Source organism: Carettochelys insculpta, chromosome 1 (genome assembly GCF_033958435.1).
Source record: "Carettochelys insculpta isolate YL-2023 chromosome 1, ASM3395843v1, whole genome shotgun sequence".
In the NCBI taxonomy this organism is placed as follows: Eukaryota; Metazoa; Chordata; order Testudines; family Carettochelyidae; genus Carettochelys; species Carettochelys insculpta.
The window spans coordinates 215,555,855-215,572,163 of NC_134137.1; the positions used below are offsets into that span (position 1 = coordinate 215,555,855).

The following is a 16,309-nucleotide window of genomic DNA, read 5'->3' on the forward strand; positions in this document are numbered from 1 at the left end:
TTTCTGTCTCTGTAAATCTGTCTTCTTACTTCCCCAGATCTAGGTTTGTTTTTGTTGTAAACCACCTGTATGACTGGAGGCAATTTTATTCTCTTTGCCTCAGTTTATCTTTGAAATAGTGATAATAGTTCATTTCTCCTTCCTCTTGTCTGTTTCATCTATTCAGCGTATAAGCAGAAATGTGTACAGTATGTAATATCTGATTTCTGTTAGTTATGGCTGGACCACTCCAAAAGACCTGGCCCTCATGTCCCCCAGCTGCAGTTCTTTCTGGAGGCAAAACCCCATTTACTCACCCTGCAGACTGTAACCACACAAACTTGTAAAGGGCTCAGCTGGCTCAATGAGGGGTGCTTAAATAATATTTACTCACATGCTGCTCTGTCATGTGATTTGATTCATAGGTTCTGATCTGCAACATGTGGAGGGATCCTGCCACCTATGTGAAGCCCCAGTGATTATTCACAAAAGTTACACTTTACAGACTCAGGGCTCACGATTGTTCAAAAATCATATCAAGTCCTTTATCACATTCAGAGGTGTTTCTTTGAACTGAAAATGTCAGACAAGCAGGTGAATTCATACTTCAGTTTTATTATCGTTTAGGCATGGATTGAAACATTCATTTTTTTGCATGGGTGATTCCTGAAACATGCCCGAAGTGAACGCTGAACAGGGAAAAATCTCTCTCCTGGGGCTGAAGTGTTAAACTGGATAGGAGCTGTAGCAGAATTTTGAAAGCTGAGGCTTTTATTCCTTTTTCACAATTGTGGACGTAGAAATTGAGTGACATTTTTTTAAAAAATGTTCCTTGGTTTTTTCAAGACAGCACAAATAGGTTTCTTCTCAAAATACAGAGAATTACAATCAGCTTCCTTCCTTTAGCACCTACTTAAAGCAATTACCATTTTTTTTGTCTTCACACTGCATTTCACTTGGTCATGGTGTTCACACTAAAATAAGAAAAAATTATATAAAAAGTAACTTTTGTGTGTTCACATTTTATTTTGGAAAGAGGTGTTCAAAAATTTTAGAATTTTTTAAACAAAATTCTAAAAAAGAAAAAAATCACAGTATTTACAGAGATAACAATGGCTTAGCCATGCAAAACAAACAACTTTGGTTTTTTCACCCCTATTTTTACTTTGGTTTAAATGTTAACCAATTTTTTCCCTTTGCCAAATAAAACAGTAGCACATCAAAATTTAGAGGCAAATAACAGAATTCCCCTCCCCCAATATTTTGTACAGCATAGAGTTTATAGGACATTATGTATTTAATCCATGCCAATGCACTACAGGAAGCTTTTATTAAGACATCAGTCACTACCGCCCAGACATTTAAACATATTACAAATTTACAAGTAAAAGTAACAGTGTTTCTTCTAAATAATGTAGAAGTGGCAAAATGTTTCCTAATTTCCATTTCTTTCCATCTACCAGTTCATAAAAACATAACTTTTCCCCTGGATTGTAGATTTAAAAATGAAAACCTGATATTCTGCTTACTTGATAGACTTATTTTCTTCCTGTGATTAGAAGTGTCTGTTGCATTCTTCCAGAAACTACACCTCTGCTTAAAAGTAAAACCTCAGAAGCTCCATCTCATTACAGTTTTCTATGGGCCCTAGACCCAAAAGGAAATCTGTTTCCTTTTTACATCATCATTCTAAAAAATTTCCTCAAGCATAAAACAATGTTTATAAAGTTACATAGACATTTCATTGTTACAATTATATGCACGGTTTGATAAATTATGTACCAGGTAAAAACACTAAAATTATCTCAAGGTGCATTCAATATTTGTAGCGTAGTTAACAAAAACACACAAAAAATATATATATATATTCTATTTTTGTGGAAAAATGCAGCTTTGATATGACCACTTTTTTAAAAAAAATCTCCAATTCTGACTGATATCTTTCTGAAATGAAGAAAAAGTACAGTACTTTAAGGCAGTGGATAACTAAAAGGACTTAAAACCAAAACTACAGTCTGCTGCTCTCTATCCACCATGGGACTGTGAGGACAAAATCAATAACTTTTCTCCCATACAGCTATCAGTAATACATTTGTGATTCATTCCTCAGAGGAGGATTATTAGCAACCATCTATATGTGGGCTAACAAGAATTTTGTGGTAAATTCTTTGCTAGACTCCTAAACTTATTTCTGGAAACCGTCTGTGCCCTTTTCTGAAGTTAGCTGTTTGTTTTTACTTTTGTGAGCCATTTAGTGCACTTTGTCACTTTTGGCTCTATCCCTCTATATTGTGATTTTTTAAGACGTTTGCCCAATCACCATAACACAACCTTACACACTAGATAACTGCTGCATGAAAGCAGTTTTACTGATAGCAATCAGAATTAGAAATGTACCTGCTCAAAGGGTGTCCTAAAAACAACTGAAATAATATTACATCATACATTAGATCAACAGCAACTCCCAGAACAAAGCCTTACAGTGTATAAAAATAGCTACGTTAAAAAATTTACATAAAGGCAAACAAAAATCTTCAGTGCAGACATTTACAAAAACAAAACAGAATACAACATGGTGACCTATTATCTTGGCTGTTACCAAAATTAGTTTTTAAACTTGAGATAATTGCATCTAAAATCCTTTGAAAACTTGGTAGAATGATCTGTTCAATACTTGAACCATGAATAACTGTCACTTCTTTGTATATGTTTTGAATACAATCCATGTTCATGCTTCTATACGTACTCTCTGGAAAATGTGAAACACATTAGTTACATTAGGTAAAAGGCAAAATTATAAAAACATGTTTTACCAGCTTTTATTTAACAGGAAATAAATGTCACCAGAAAATATCATTGCAAAAATATATTCCCAAATGTTGATGAATCCTTAAGTTCATTTGGGTAAACAGAAGCTAGAAATGCTCAGAGCGTTCTCCACAAAATTTGTACATGTAATGACTAATTTTTTTTGACAGTTGTATCATTTGTACAAAGAAAATAGGGAAACTTTCTTGGACAAAAATCAATTTAATTATGGAAAATTCATTTCAGCAGAGCCCGCTCCCTCCCCCATGCCAAGTCTCCCACAAAACATAGGCTTGGTGAATTTCTAACACTTAGGCTATGACTACACTAGAGCGATCTGTCAACAAAGGTTTCTGTCGGAAAATGTGTTCCGACCAACCCTCTGTTGACAGATCACAGTCCAACTGCCACCTGGAAGCCTAGCAGACAGGGTTGCCCTGTGTCCTGGAAGCCTTGTCTGTTGACAGAAGGCCCCCCAGAACATTGACACTGGCTTTCTGTTGACAGAAGTGCTGCAGTCTGTCCATTTACGGTCTACAGAATGTCTTGAATGTGGATGTTTCACTGGTTTTGTCAACAAAAGGCCCTAGTGTGGATATAGCTGTGGGAGCCTGCCTGGGCTGGCTCTGATGTACCTAGATGGACTCAGGCTCAAGATCTTGTGTGTGATTGTACAGTGAATCTGCCTGTGCTGCTGCTGAGACTCCATCTTGAGCTTGCTTTGATTTAGCTCAGGTAGACCTACAGCCACACTTCCCAAGTGCAGTTAGACATTCCCTAAGGGAAACAGAACCATCACACCGCCTCTGAAGGTCTTAAATCCCTTATGCCTGGAGTGCTAATGATGTTCTGTAGCCTTCCCATCCCTTCTAGTAACAGAGAGAAAGCCGTGGTAGTCTATATACTATCAAAACAAAAAAAGCAGTCACGTAGCACTTTAAAGACTAACAAAATAATTTTAGGTGATGAGCTTTCATGGGACAGACCCACTTCTTCAGATCATAGCCATACCAGAACAGACTCAATATTTAAGGCACAGAGAACCAAAAACAGTAATCAAAGTTGACAAATCAGAAAAAAAATGATCAAGGTGAGCAAATCAGAGAGCAGAGGGGCATGGGGAGTCAAGAATTAGATTAAGCCAAGTATGCCAAAGAGCCCCTATAATGTCCCAGAAAATTTGCATCCTGGTTCAAACCACATGTTAATGTGTCAAATTTGAATATGAAAGAGTTCAGCAGTTTCTCTTTCCACAGCCGACTGAAAATTCTTCTTCAATAAGATGCAAACTCTTTAAACTCATTAAAATGTAGACTAACTGGTTTGTGGATCAGGAATGTTTTGTGCCCATTAACTCTTTGTCTGAGAGAGTTTGAAGTCTGTCCAATATACAAAGCATCTGGGCATTGTTGGCATATGATGGCATATACGATGTTAGCTGAGGAACATAGGAATGTGCCCGTCCTTCTGTGAATAATCTGGTTAGGTCCAGGGATGGTATCACCAGAATAGATATGTGGACAAAGCTGGCAGAGGGCTTTGTTGTAAGGAAAAGTCCCAGGAATGGTATTCCTGTGGTATAGACTGTGGCTGGCTATTGGTTAGAATCCTCATAAGGTTGGGAGATTGTCTGTAGGAGAGAACAGGCCTGTCACCCAGGGCCTTCTGGAGTGTGGCATCCTGATTAAGGATAGGTTATAGGTCTTTAATAATTCATTGCAGTGGTTTGAGTTGGGGGCTGTAGGTGAGGACCAGTGGTGTGATGTTCTTGGCTTTTTTGGGACTATCTTGGAGTAGCTGGTCTCTGGGTATTCATCTGGCCCTTATAGGGGCTCTTTGGCATACTTGGCTTAATCTAATTCTTTACTCCCCCCCAGCCCCGCTCTCTGATTTGCTCACCATGATCATTTTTTTCTGACTTGTCAACTTTGATTATGGTTTTGGGTTCTCTATGCCTTAAATATTGAGTCTGTTCTGGTATAGCTATCATCTGAAGAAGTGGGTCTGTCCCAGGAAAGCTCATCTAATAAATTAATTACTGCGTTAGTCTTTAAAGTGCTATGGACTGCTCTTTTGTTTTCACCCCTTCTAGATTGACGAAGTACCACAGAATCTTTTGGGCTGGCAGGCACAGCTCAAGCATCACTTAAAATACAGCTCCCACAACCCCAGCAATCACATCATGACCAAAGATTAAGCAGAAGGTAGGACTCAGTGAAGGGTGGAATGCTACCTTATGACATTGTAAGGAATCCACAGCGGGGCTCTTTTTTTCCATTTTACTTTGGGACCAGGCCTATGCAATGTGTGAGGGCACTTTTCTCAATCCTGTCAGCAGAGTAAAGGTAGGTTGGAGTGATTTTGCAGCTGGGGAGGTCTCATGGAGGTGGGGGATAAGTGTTCAGGGAAGATCCAGTGTGGGGTTTAAATGAAGATATTTGTCGTTTGCACGTGACGGTGAGGGAGAACAGTTGTTGGAGGGGTGGGGGTGACTGCTTATAGCTGTCTTCCTTCTCTCAACCTCCTGGTGTTGAGGTTTCTTTCCTCCCACTAATGTTCTCCCTAGGGCTGCAGAATTTCACAGGTATGAACAATTAAGAGCAGTGTGAGACTTCCCCCCATGAAAGCAAACTCCTATGCCCACCATGGCTACGTCTACACGTGCAGCCAACATCGAAATAGTCTATTTCGATGAATAACGTCTACACGTCCTCCAGGGCTGGCAACGTCGATGTTCAACTTCGACGTTGCTCAGCCCAACATCGAAATAGGCGCAGCGAGGGAACGTCTACACGTCAAAGTAGCACACATCGAAATAGGGATGCCAGGCACAGCTGCAGACAGGGTCACAGGGCGGACTCAACAGCCAGCCGCTCCCTTAAAGGGCCCCTCCCAGACACAGTTGCACTAAACAACACAAGATCCACAGAGCTGACAACTGGTTGCAGACCCTGTGCCTGCAGCATAGATCCCCAGCTGCCGCAGAAGCAGCCAGAAGCCCTGGGCTAAGGGCTGCTGCCCACGGTGACCATAGAGCCCCGCAGGGGCTGGAGAGAGAGCATCTCTCAACCCCCCCAGCTGATGGCCGCCATGGAGGACCCAGCAATTTCGACGTTGCAGGACGCGGATCGTCTACACGGTCCCTACTTCGACATTGAACGTCGAAGTAGGGCGCTATTCCTATCTCCTCATGAGGTTAGCGACTTCGACGTCTCGCCGCCTAACGTCGAAGTTAACTTCGAAATAGCGCCCGACGCGTGTAGACGTGACGGGCGCTATTTCGAAGTTGGTGCCGCTACTTCGAAGTAGCGTGCACGTGTGGACGCAGCTCATCTCCCTGTGTGAATGATGAACTCTGGCACAGCAACCTCTACAGGGGACTCTTGAAACAGTTTAATTCAAGATCAATAATTAGAACACTGTTACACCATTAATTAACAGTAACAGAGAGGAAGCCATGCTAGTCTATACACTATCAAAACAAACAGCAGTCAAGTAGCACTTTAAAGACTAGCAAAATAGTTTATTAGGTGAGCTTTCATGGGTCAGACCCACTTCTTGGTCTGCAGAAGTGGGTCTGTCCCACGAAAGCTCACCTAATAAACTATTTTGCTAGTCTTTAAAGTGCTACTTGACTGCTTTTGGTTTTCATTAATTAACAGTATTACATGTTTGTGGACTATCTGATAATCCTTTCAGGGTGTGTCTCCATTTTCTGAATTGTTTGAGCACTAGTGGTAAGAAAAGTTACCCTGTGGTTTATGTTAAGGTTAAGAGCATAAACTGAAACAGACCCAGAATTTTTAAGATCTTCGATCTTTTTTTCCTTCTATCTTATTGAAACAAGGCTGCTGCTGTAATAATTTTACAAATCACTACATCAGATATTCAAAAGTGACCAGGGACTCCATTTTTTGGCTTTGCAACCTGATACTTTAAAGAGGCTTTATAAAGGATGGGTTTAGAGCAGTTTCTGAACCTGTGCCTTTTAAGGTCTCTCAGATTAGACACTCAAAAATGGTGGCACAAATTAAAAAAAAAAGTAAACGATAATTTAATATGAAAGCTCATCTTTTGACTGCTTATTTCCATAACTTGAACAGTGGAATCTCATTTCCACCCCCTTTATCCTGCCCTTCTGTAACAGTTGTATGCTAAATTTATATCACTGTTCAAAAAGATGCTGTACACCCAATCTGAGAATTAAAAAAGAGGACAGATGCACAAGTGGTGGATGAATCTCACCACTGGATGGTGCTGTTGTTTTTTTGTAGTGATATTGTATTTTCTACATTTTCTCTGGGTCCTCCTGAAGCTTTTGTTTGATAAATAACATGGGAAATCTCCATTCCTCTTGCATAGTCATGTCACAAACACCACCCCAGCATAAAGCTAATAATAAGTGGGTTTGTGGTAAGAACCTAACCCTTGAATGTACATTGTTTTGAGCCCACCTTTAACTTTTACCTATAATAAATATAACTTCTCTTGAAGATTTTAAAAAAGTTAGTATTTAAATTTGAGTAAAACTAAACATTCTCCTGAGTATAAATAATAAATGCTATTTTAATTTCCAATTGCACAATCTCCAATGCATGTACTAATAATTTCTGAAAGTCAGAATCCTTATACATTTTAATATCTATGCATGCATTATTAAAAATCCATAATTGCACTGCACCTGGCTTCCCCTCTCCCATACCACAGGAATACAAGCATTTCCTATTGCCTTTAGTAGGAATTCTTATTTTCTGATGGGGAGAATATGGCTTCATCATTCTCACTTGACCTTCTCTCAACTCTGAGGTCCTAGGTTAACCAAAGGCAAATAGTGGATCTTATTCCAGAAGGACAGGTTCATTAGTCCATGACTGACAGGGGACCTAATTTTCCTGTACAGGATATATGGCCCACAGGTAAGCAGTCCTGACATCTATTTTGCCAAAAGGTGGACAAACCTGGTACTATACTTTTTTGTTCACATTGCTTACCTGGAATGACTTACATTTTGTTCTTTTAAGCTTCAGATTTGTGATTGTTTTCTTCTAGCTTTTTATTTTCTTCTGTGTTTCCAAGATCTTTGGCTACATGTTTTGATGCTGTCCTAGAAAAAAAAATCAGTGTCATATTTACATGTCTAACATTCTGGTCACAATAATACAGCGTGTACCTCCTACTCTGCAAAAAAGAAAATGCTTAAGTTCAATTACCAGCATACCAACATTAGAAACAGTTGCATATAGCTATGAATACATCAACAAGCATAGCAACAGGACTTCATATACATATATTAGTAACAAAGGAACTTACACATTGCAACAAATCCCAGGATAACTGTTTACCGAGGCTAAGCTAGCAGTGCAAATTCCAGTTGTTTTTGACAAATTAGTTCCCTAGGTTTTCTGTAGGTTTCATTAAGGGTTTTGCTTATAGGTCTGTTAAATGTAGAAGTGTGGGTAAGACGTCTTTATCAACACAGCAATCTTTTTCCAAAATTGCTTTTGGAATTTGTGCTGAGCAGAAGTCATTGAATCCTTATTACCTTAAACCATTTTGGGTACTAACTGGATTTGGTTTCTTTCAGGACACAAAATATTTTCTGGATCTTTGCTAGTTATGACTGAATTTCTGGATAAAGAAGAGACTGTAAATGATATATATGAGTGAGGAGAGAGGGAGAGAAGAGAAAGAGGTATGCCTCATTTAAAATAGGTCAGCTTTAATGTTAAGTACTGAAGATGAATTAGCATCTTAAGTGCCTAGTTTAGCTTAGCAGAACAACAGCCTAAGCCATTCATTTCATGTGAGAAACCTTATGATCAGCCAAGGTGAAAGATTGCTGCAATGGGGTGATAACATTTTAAAAGCCACAACTTTTAACATGTAAATAGACAAATGTATTTGAGACAAAGTAAATCCCTTGTGTCAAAGCATCTTATCATATATGCATTTGCTCTGTGATAATTTGTTTCCTCTATAGAGGAGTAGTATAGCATCTGTTGTGACAGATTTATGCGTATATTCTCACTACTGCTTCAGGGTAGAGGACTGAAGTGCCATTTAACTTGCAAAATACAAAGACAGCAAAAGTTAGCAGGACAATATATGTCATGTCACATATTGGTGCTAAAACCAATAGTTTTATTTTTGCTAATGGGGTGTGTCTGTGCAATGACATTAGCTTTATCTGGCAGTGTACATGAACACTGCAAAGGCCTTTACTTTGTGCCTCAAAAATATAAAGGACTATGATTTAGTCAAGTTCTGATCCAAAAGAGGCAGGAGGGAAAAAGGAGAATACACTTTCCAACAGCTTATAAATGTATCCCAAATCTCAGCTGTGTCTGAAGTGCTACTACTGGGAGTGCCCATTCCCCAGCATGGGACACCAGGCCTGAGACATCAGGTCTAAAAAGAGGGACGCTGGATGATGGGCTTAGGCTGTGTGGCTGCTCAGGAGAGATTCAATTGTCGCCCAGCTGATTAACAGTTCCCACTACTAGAATTTTCTGTTTCTGCTTGGGGTGCACATTAAAAAAATTATTTTGCACAAAATGGATGGAAAAGAGTAGAGGGGAGAACATTGGACCTGAGGCCTGAATATATGACTGGATGTCTGAAATTTCAGTAAGTGCCTGCTTTAGGGTAAACATTAAAAATATAGGAGGGGTAGCCATGTTAGTCTGGATCTGTAACAGCAAAGAAGGGTCCTGGGGCACCTTATAGACTAACAGAAAAGTTTTGAGCATGAACTTTCGTGAGCACAGACTCACTTCTTCGGATGCTGGTCTTGGAAATCTGCAGGGCCAGGTATAAATAAGCCAGAGCAAGGCCCCACCCTTGCTCTGGCTTATTTATACCTGGCCCTGCAGATTTCCAAGACCAGCATCCGAAGAAGTGAGTCTGTGCTCACGAAAGTTCATGCTCAAAACTTTTCTGTTAGTCTGTAAGGTGCCACAGGACCCTTTGCTGCTATTAAAAATATACTAGCCAATGTAAAGTTATTTTAGCCTTTTTAACCACTTCCGTTATATTATGTTGTCTAATGGTACTGCTAGTGTGGTCCCCCTGAATTAACTAATTCTGTGGGATCCAGGAACACCAAAGGGGACTGATGGGGAGCTGCCTCAGGGCCCAGCAATTTAAAAGGGCCTGGGGCTTCTGACTTTTTAAATTGCCCCTAGAGCCCCCCCCCCGTGGCACAGAAGGGCTTGCAGAGGGAAACTAGCCTGCAACCCTGCCTGTTTAACCCCATGACCCATCCCTTCTAGAAGAGCCTACAGTCACTCCCACACGCTTCCAGGGGCTCAGCATTTCTGCACTCAAGCCTGGTTGTATCTTTGTACTAAGTCTCTGCTTTATTATCAGTGGTAACGCCAACACTCAGGAGTTAACCAGGGTCATCCCTGCAGCAGAGCCCTAAGTTAAGTGGATCCTCACTGTTGCAGCACATAGCTTTACTTCTCAGGGTATGTCCTGTAGTTCTTTGTTCTGAGATGCTTTAGGATTCTTTCATAAGTATCCTTTATGGGGGGGGAAGAGTATTAGTAGAACATTGGAAGACTATCAGCACCTGAATGATTTAGTCTATGTCCTCAAAATACAGATCAGAGGTTTTTCTTTGTGTGTGATAACTGATAGGTAGAAATTAAGGTTAAAATTGAAGATTTTGGCTTAACTGTGCAGCATAGTCATACACATGGACAACTGTCATTTAAATGTTGTGATTATACCATGAAAGGAACTTGTTACACCCATTATAAGTTTCTGCTGGGGAGTTATTTTTATCCTCTCTGGATATCAAAGTCCCAGAGGACTGACTCAGACAAAGGAAAATGAGAGGCAGTGAATGAAACCAAACAAGAAAAATGAATATTGACAGCAGTTGAATTTCTTAAATAAGCCTAAATTTTTTTTTTTTTGCAAAGCTGTCTAATCCATAATAAGAACAAAGAATCCAAATTTGTTCTCTTTGGATGGCTCAGAGATTTTTCTTGTCATCTGAATAAGAACTCATAAGCATGTTTCTTTTCCTAACATGGCTTATAAAAATAGAGATTCAGGGAAAAGATAAGAGACTGAAAGAATTGGTGGGAGAAGTATGTGCTGAGCACACCATTACAGACCATAATCCCTGAGGGCCTTTTCAGTGATAAAACAAGGCTCTCTCAAAGGGGGTACACCAACCAATGCAGAAATGGCCAAAGAGCTGAAACAGGAAAGCAATTAAGAAGAGTTAATGGGAAAACTACTGTGACAGAAAGTAAGGCTGAACTTCTCACTAGCCCGAAACAAGCCTATTTTTCCATTGGATATTAACATTTGAACAATGCAAGAGCTATATTTCAAATATGACGTATTAGACTTGTGAGAACAAACTACAGCAATGGGGAGAAAATAAAAACTTGAAGAGACTATCCCGATTCATGCCGAATTTACAGAGCTCAAGGGAACTTGGATCTCCAATGAGCTGCTGCTACTTGTTGGAGAAATCCATATCCAGCTTTCGTTATCTGCTTATGCTAAAGCTGTTTTATTGCTGAAAATCACAGAAGTTGCTGTAATGGTCCAATTGGTGTTAGAATAATTTTGTTTAAAAAAAAAAAGCAGTGTTGACATCCCCTGTCAGCCTTGGCTCTGAAACTTGGGCAGGGAGGAGGGTACCAGAGTCCAACTGGAGCATCAATGCTACTATTTTTCATCCTATTCACAAAGCAGAAACAGTGGATCTGGGACTCAACGCACAGGTTTTTTCTTTTTTTTTTTTTTTTTTTTAACCAGTGTAGCTGACATGAAACAATTTACAATATAGTTAATACTGTTAGTCACCCTTGTAACTAACTTCATTGCATTTGTCTGGTTTCCCTGGATAGAATAAAATTGTCTTTGTACTACAAAACTAATTTTTTGCAGTGCAGGTGCAACTGCTTGTAGTTGGCTTGTTAAACCTCTGTCTTGGAGTTTCCCCATCTGCATTACCCTCAATGGAGCAGCAGGGGAAACAGATAGCCACACTTCCCAGAATTAATTCGTAACACACACAGTTGGGCAGAATGGATGCACAGGGATGACACATTAGACTGGTTCAAGAAAGCTGTGTCAGCTGTTTTCCCCTCTGACCCCACCCCCAACTTAAGAGGGTCAGAAATTGGTTACAGAAACATTGTTTTACTTACAATTTTATACCTCCTGGACTTTTCTCTCTCCTCAGACAGCACGGTTCCCTATATTCTCATAATACAATTTTATTCCTAATTTGACATTTCAAGGTTTCCTTCAGGATAAGTCCTTCATGCTCTGCCTTCAAGAAAATAATTACCAAAAAATGGTGCTAAAGAGTTTACAGGTTCACCTACTTTTTGTAGGTGGAAGATTGATTTCAGACAATCTTAGATGTCACTATGGAATGAATGCCTTTAGTGAAAAAATATTTCCAATGTTGTTCTCATTTACTATTTAAGCTTAGAGCACAAACAGCTCACTCCCACTTTGTCTTCTTTCTTTACTAGGTAACTTCGTAGCTATAAGTGAATGATACACATACTTATGAGTGTTCTATTTAAAAACACATAGTATCTACCACTTTGGGATTTAATTACATACAAAATTAGCAGAAAAGTACAGTTCTTGTTAATCATCCAGTGCCAAAAATCAGCCTGGAAAGAGATTAGCAATTAGCTCTGAATGACTGAGGATGCTGACTGGTTCCAACAATTGTGTGCATCTGATCATTGTAAAAATTGCTGCAGTTTAATAGTCAGCCAAATTTGGGTTTTTTTCCCCTCTTCATTTCAAACCTGCAGTACATAACTGGAAACCTATTCTAGCCTAACATCCTTAGATTTGTGTATCCCTAATCAAGAGAATGAAAATGAGACAGCGTTAATTATATTTCTAAAAAAAAAAAAGTTTCTGGATTTCTGTTTCAGAGGGAGGGGAAATAGAGGCACTTTTTTGTTTAAGCTCTAGGAAACATTTGAGATAAGACGACAGGACTACTTAAACTTTGTATATCTAAGGGTTTCATTGGCAATTAACGCAGTTCTCTATTTTGCGCATTCAACTGCTGCAGAGGATGTGGCAATAATCAGCTTTTAAAAAGAAGTGAAGCTGTGCTGATGAAAAGCCACAGAAGCTAGTTACTGTGAATACACACTACAACTGAGCATGATTCCTACTATCCTGTATCACAAGACAAATTCTACAAACCACAACACACACTGATGAAAAAAGGAACATTTTTCTTGCCTCAGCAGGGTTTGAAAGTTCTGTGCTGCTGCCTTCTCAGACTTTCCACTGACATCACTCTGGGGGCAGAGATTAGGTGAATGACTGTTCAAAGGTGGGTTCAAAAAGTGACTAACTGTTCGAGGGAGTGGCCTGCATGGAAACGGAGGGTTGTGATTGGACACACAGTGTCAATAAGTATTGCAATAGTTTGAGAGGCAAGGGCTGTGATTTGTGCTCAAAGCCCTTTGAGCATTTGTATATATAAAACAAATAGCTCTTTGGAAGTACTGAATGCAGAAAATAGGGAAACTGATTCCCAGGGAGAAGAGATTAATAAGTATACATTGGAAGTGGAAGCTTCTCAGCAATATTTCCAGCAGTTATATTCACTTAAACTAGTGACTCTCTGCTCATTGATTTAAACATAACTGTTTAAATTAGCCATGAGTACACAAGGTCATTGGAGCAATTTTTTTTAGTTTTCTAAATATAAATATATTCCCACTTCTCCTATGCCTGTTTAATGTTCTATAATTTTTCATACTTCTGAAACTGACATGCTTGGGAAAACATAGAAGCGTCACAGCAAAGGACACATTACATTCTCAGAAATAGCTCACTTCCCTTTTCTACTTTCCTTGCCCCTGCTTTTCATATGTCACTGCCTCATGCTTTGCGTTCCCCATTGAGAGAGAAGAAAAATTCTGCACATTTAGCAGTAAATGACAGGGAAAGGAAGTTTTTTTATTTATTTTATTTCATTCCCTGCAGCTTAATTTATAAATAGCTCATATTCATATTTGGTCTTATGTTTATAAAGCTGCCCTATTCAGGAAATTCCAAAAATCCCTGATCAGCTCTGGTTGAGATACTGCATTTTAAATAAAATTTGAAGACTTCATGCCAGAAACAGATGACAGAAGCCAGCATAGTCATACACATGGAAGCCAGATGACAGAAGTATGGAAAACACCTGTTCGTATAAAAACTCAAAATATATTATCTAGCTACTCCAAACCAATATAAAAAGTTATAGGGAAATAAGTCAAGTAAGCCTTACTACTGCACATCTGTCCATACAAATATGTACACAACATGCGTAACAGCTTCCTCTCTCTCAAATGATCTTAGTGCTGTGTGGCCAGACCCTCAGCTGCAATAAATCAGACAGTTTCACTGAATCTGAGTGTGCAAGCTTATTCAACTACCTCTGTGTTTTCAAAACCTGACAGGCCCTACTCTGGGGAAAAGAGTATAATAGAACATTGGGAAAAATAGATTGTACCAAGCAAGCGGTATAGAGTTAGGGGACCTGATAACCCATAAGGGAGAAGTGGAAAATATTTTAAAGAGACTTTCTTTCAGGGACTGTCCATTTTATTTAATATAAACTTAAATTGATTTTCTGGATTAACAAACCTCTAATTGAAGATGACCAGAGCTGAGAGGCACAACACACACTGCCATGGCTGACTAAACACCTAGATCCAGAAGGTAATGTCTAGTTTTCAACTTCCCTCATTAGAGCCGTTTAATCAAATGGATCCCAAATACTTCATGTACAATTTAATCAAGTTTTGCATAGACCTGTGAAGATGGCACATGCTTACCTTTCTGTCAAACTCAGGTAAGTATATGGCATATGAGCTGGCCAATGTGTCCTATGCCAGGGAAACTCACGTGACATCCATGAGCTTATGCAGATATGACAACTCATCATGCAAGTCCAGAACTGTACCACCACCCATTTAACTCAAACAGGAAAAGTGTCAGTAACTTAAAATGGAAATAGAGTTGGGCACTAAATGACCCGATGAAGGCCCCACACACAGATGAATCAGGGCAGATTTAAGGACTTATAGCTCCCAGGACTCTACTGTAACCCCAGAGATGATACACTGCCTCCTATCATTACAGATCCCAGTTAAGATTCATAACCTGGGCTAACTTTTCCCCATCTCTCCCAGATTTTCACGATGGTGTAGGGAGCTAAACAAGTACATACACTATTTTTTTTTTTTAAAAGGCAAGAATTCTCTGTAAATTCTTACTTGGATCTCTTCATGTATACCCAGTAGACGATACCAGCAACCAGAGCTGCTAGCAGAAGACCAACCACAATTCCCACTATTAACTTTGCCTGATCATTAACCTTTTCTCTGTTGTAACCTAAAATAAAGAAAAGTTCATGAAGTGTCTAATTGTAATACACAGCATTAAACAGCAAGAATGATGGTCAAAAAGTAAAACTAGAGGTTGAATCTCTCTAATGTGGGACCCTCTCGTCCAGCAACAGCCGTAATTCGGCATGATTTTAGTTATTTGGACAACCACTTATGGACGGGACCAAGCTTCTTGTGGTCCCATAAAGTTTGTTTACAGCCACCAGTCCTGGCTCTCAGTGTTCCATGCTGTATTTTACCCTTAAATGTCTTCTAAGAGCCCAGTAAGCAGTGAAAGTGTTAATAATGTGCTAAACAATATTGACCTCTGTGGTCAGGCAAATGCTTTTGTCTGGCACTGGTCAGATCCCGAGGGTGCTGGATCAGAGAAGTTCAACCTGTATTAGAGCAATTTGATAATAATACAAAATTTTATTTGCTATAAGAACAGTTTGAACAGTCTAATTTTTCCTGCCCGAGAGGCTCAGCAATTTCAAATGAACTTCAACAGCAGAGACAGCTGTGGAAATTACTCATTTAATGACATTTCATATAGCTTGAGTGGACAGAAGAAAGAGGATTGTGCAGCACTGTACGTACCATTCCTATCATCTGGTTCATCATATTCTGGGATACTTACTGAAATACAAAACATCAAAATTAAAAACAAACTTGTTGACACCTGAAAGTCACCTTCACACTTACACTATGCTGCTATATTTAGCAATATAATAATCTATTTTACAACTAGGTCCAAAATGCTCACTCAGTGTGGCATCAGCTACACAACAAAATAATTAATTGTATTTTTTAGGCAGCAATCCTTGCTTTCTATCCATAATGCATCATGTGAAAGTGCTTTTGTCTGAAAAATGACAAGTTTAATCTTATGAATACTTTTGACTAAGCACTTATAGGTTAGCACAGATAGGATAACTTTTTACCACTTTTTCATTACTGAAGGCAGTTGATTAAACCCTAGTACCTATGAATGGATTTTGTTCTGCAATCACCTCAAAAGTTAATAATAAACCGCAAAACTGCAGGCTAAGAAAAGATGGTGTCTTTATCACTGAAGAAGTTATTTTATAATGTCTGTATGAATGAGGATAACTGATAGTCTTGAAAAT

The 16,309-nt window shown here is 39.1% G+C and overlaps 1 protein-coding gene across 3 annotated transcripts in view; it reads right to left on the reverse strand.

Moving 5' to 3' along the window:
* Positions 1 to 580: 580 nt before the first annotated feature.
* ALCAM (activated leukocyte cell adhesion molecule) overlaps positions 581 to 16,309 on the reverse strand; it is a 203,548-nt gene continuing 187,819 nt past the window's right edge. Inside the window, exons 13-17 of one of the 3 annotated variants that reach the window (XM_074999046.1) lie at positions 15,780 to 15,818; positions 15,069 to 15,186; positions 13,036 to 13,167; positions 7,779 to 7,891; positions 581 to 2,728 (exon numbers count right to left, since the gene is read on the reverse strand). In XM_074999046.1, the coding sequence (XP_074855147.1) occupies positions 7,804 to 7,891; positions 13,036 to 13,167; positions 15,069 to 15,186; positions 15,780 to 15,818 (377 nt within the window). In that variant the 3' untranslated portion in view covers positions 581 to 2,728; positions 7,779 to 7,803. The remainder of the gene's footprint in view (positions 2,729 to 7,778; positions 7,892 to 13,035; positions 13,168 to 15,068; positions 15,187 to 15,779; positions 15,819 to 16,309) is intronic. The other 2 variants (XM_074999039.1, XM_074999028.1) reach the window with 2 other exon arrangements.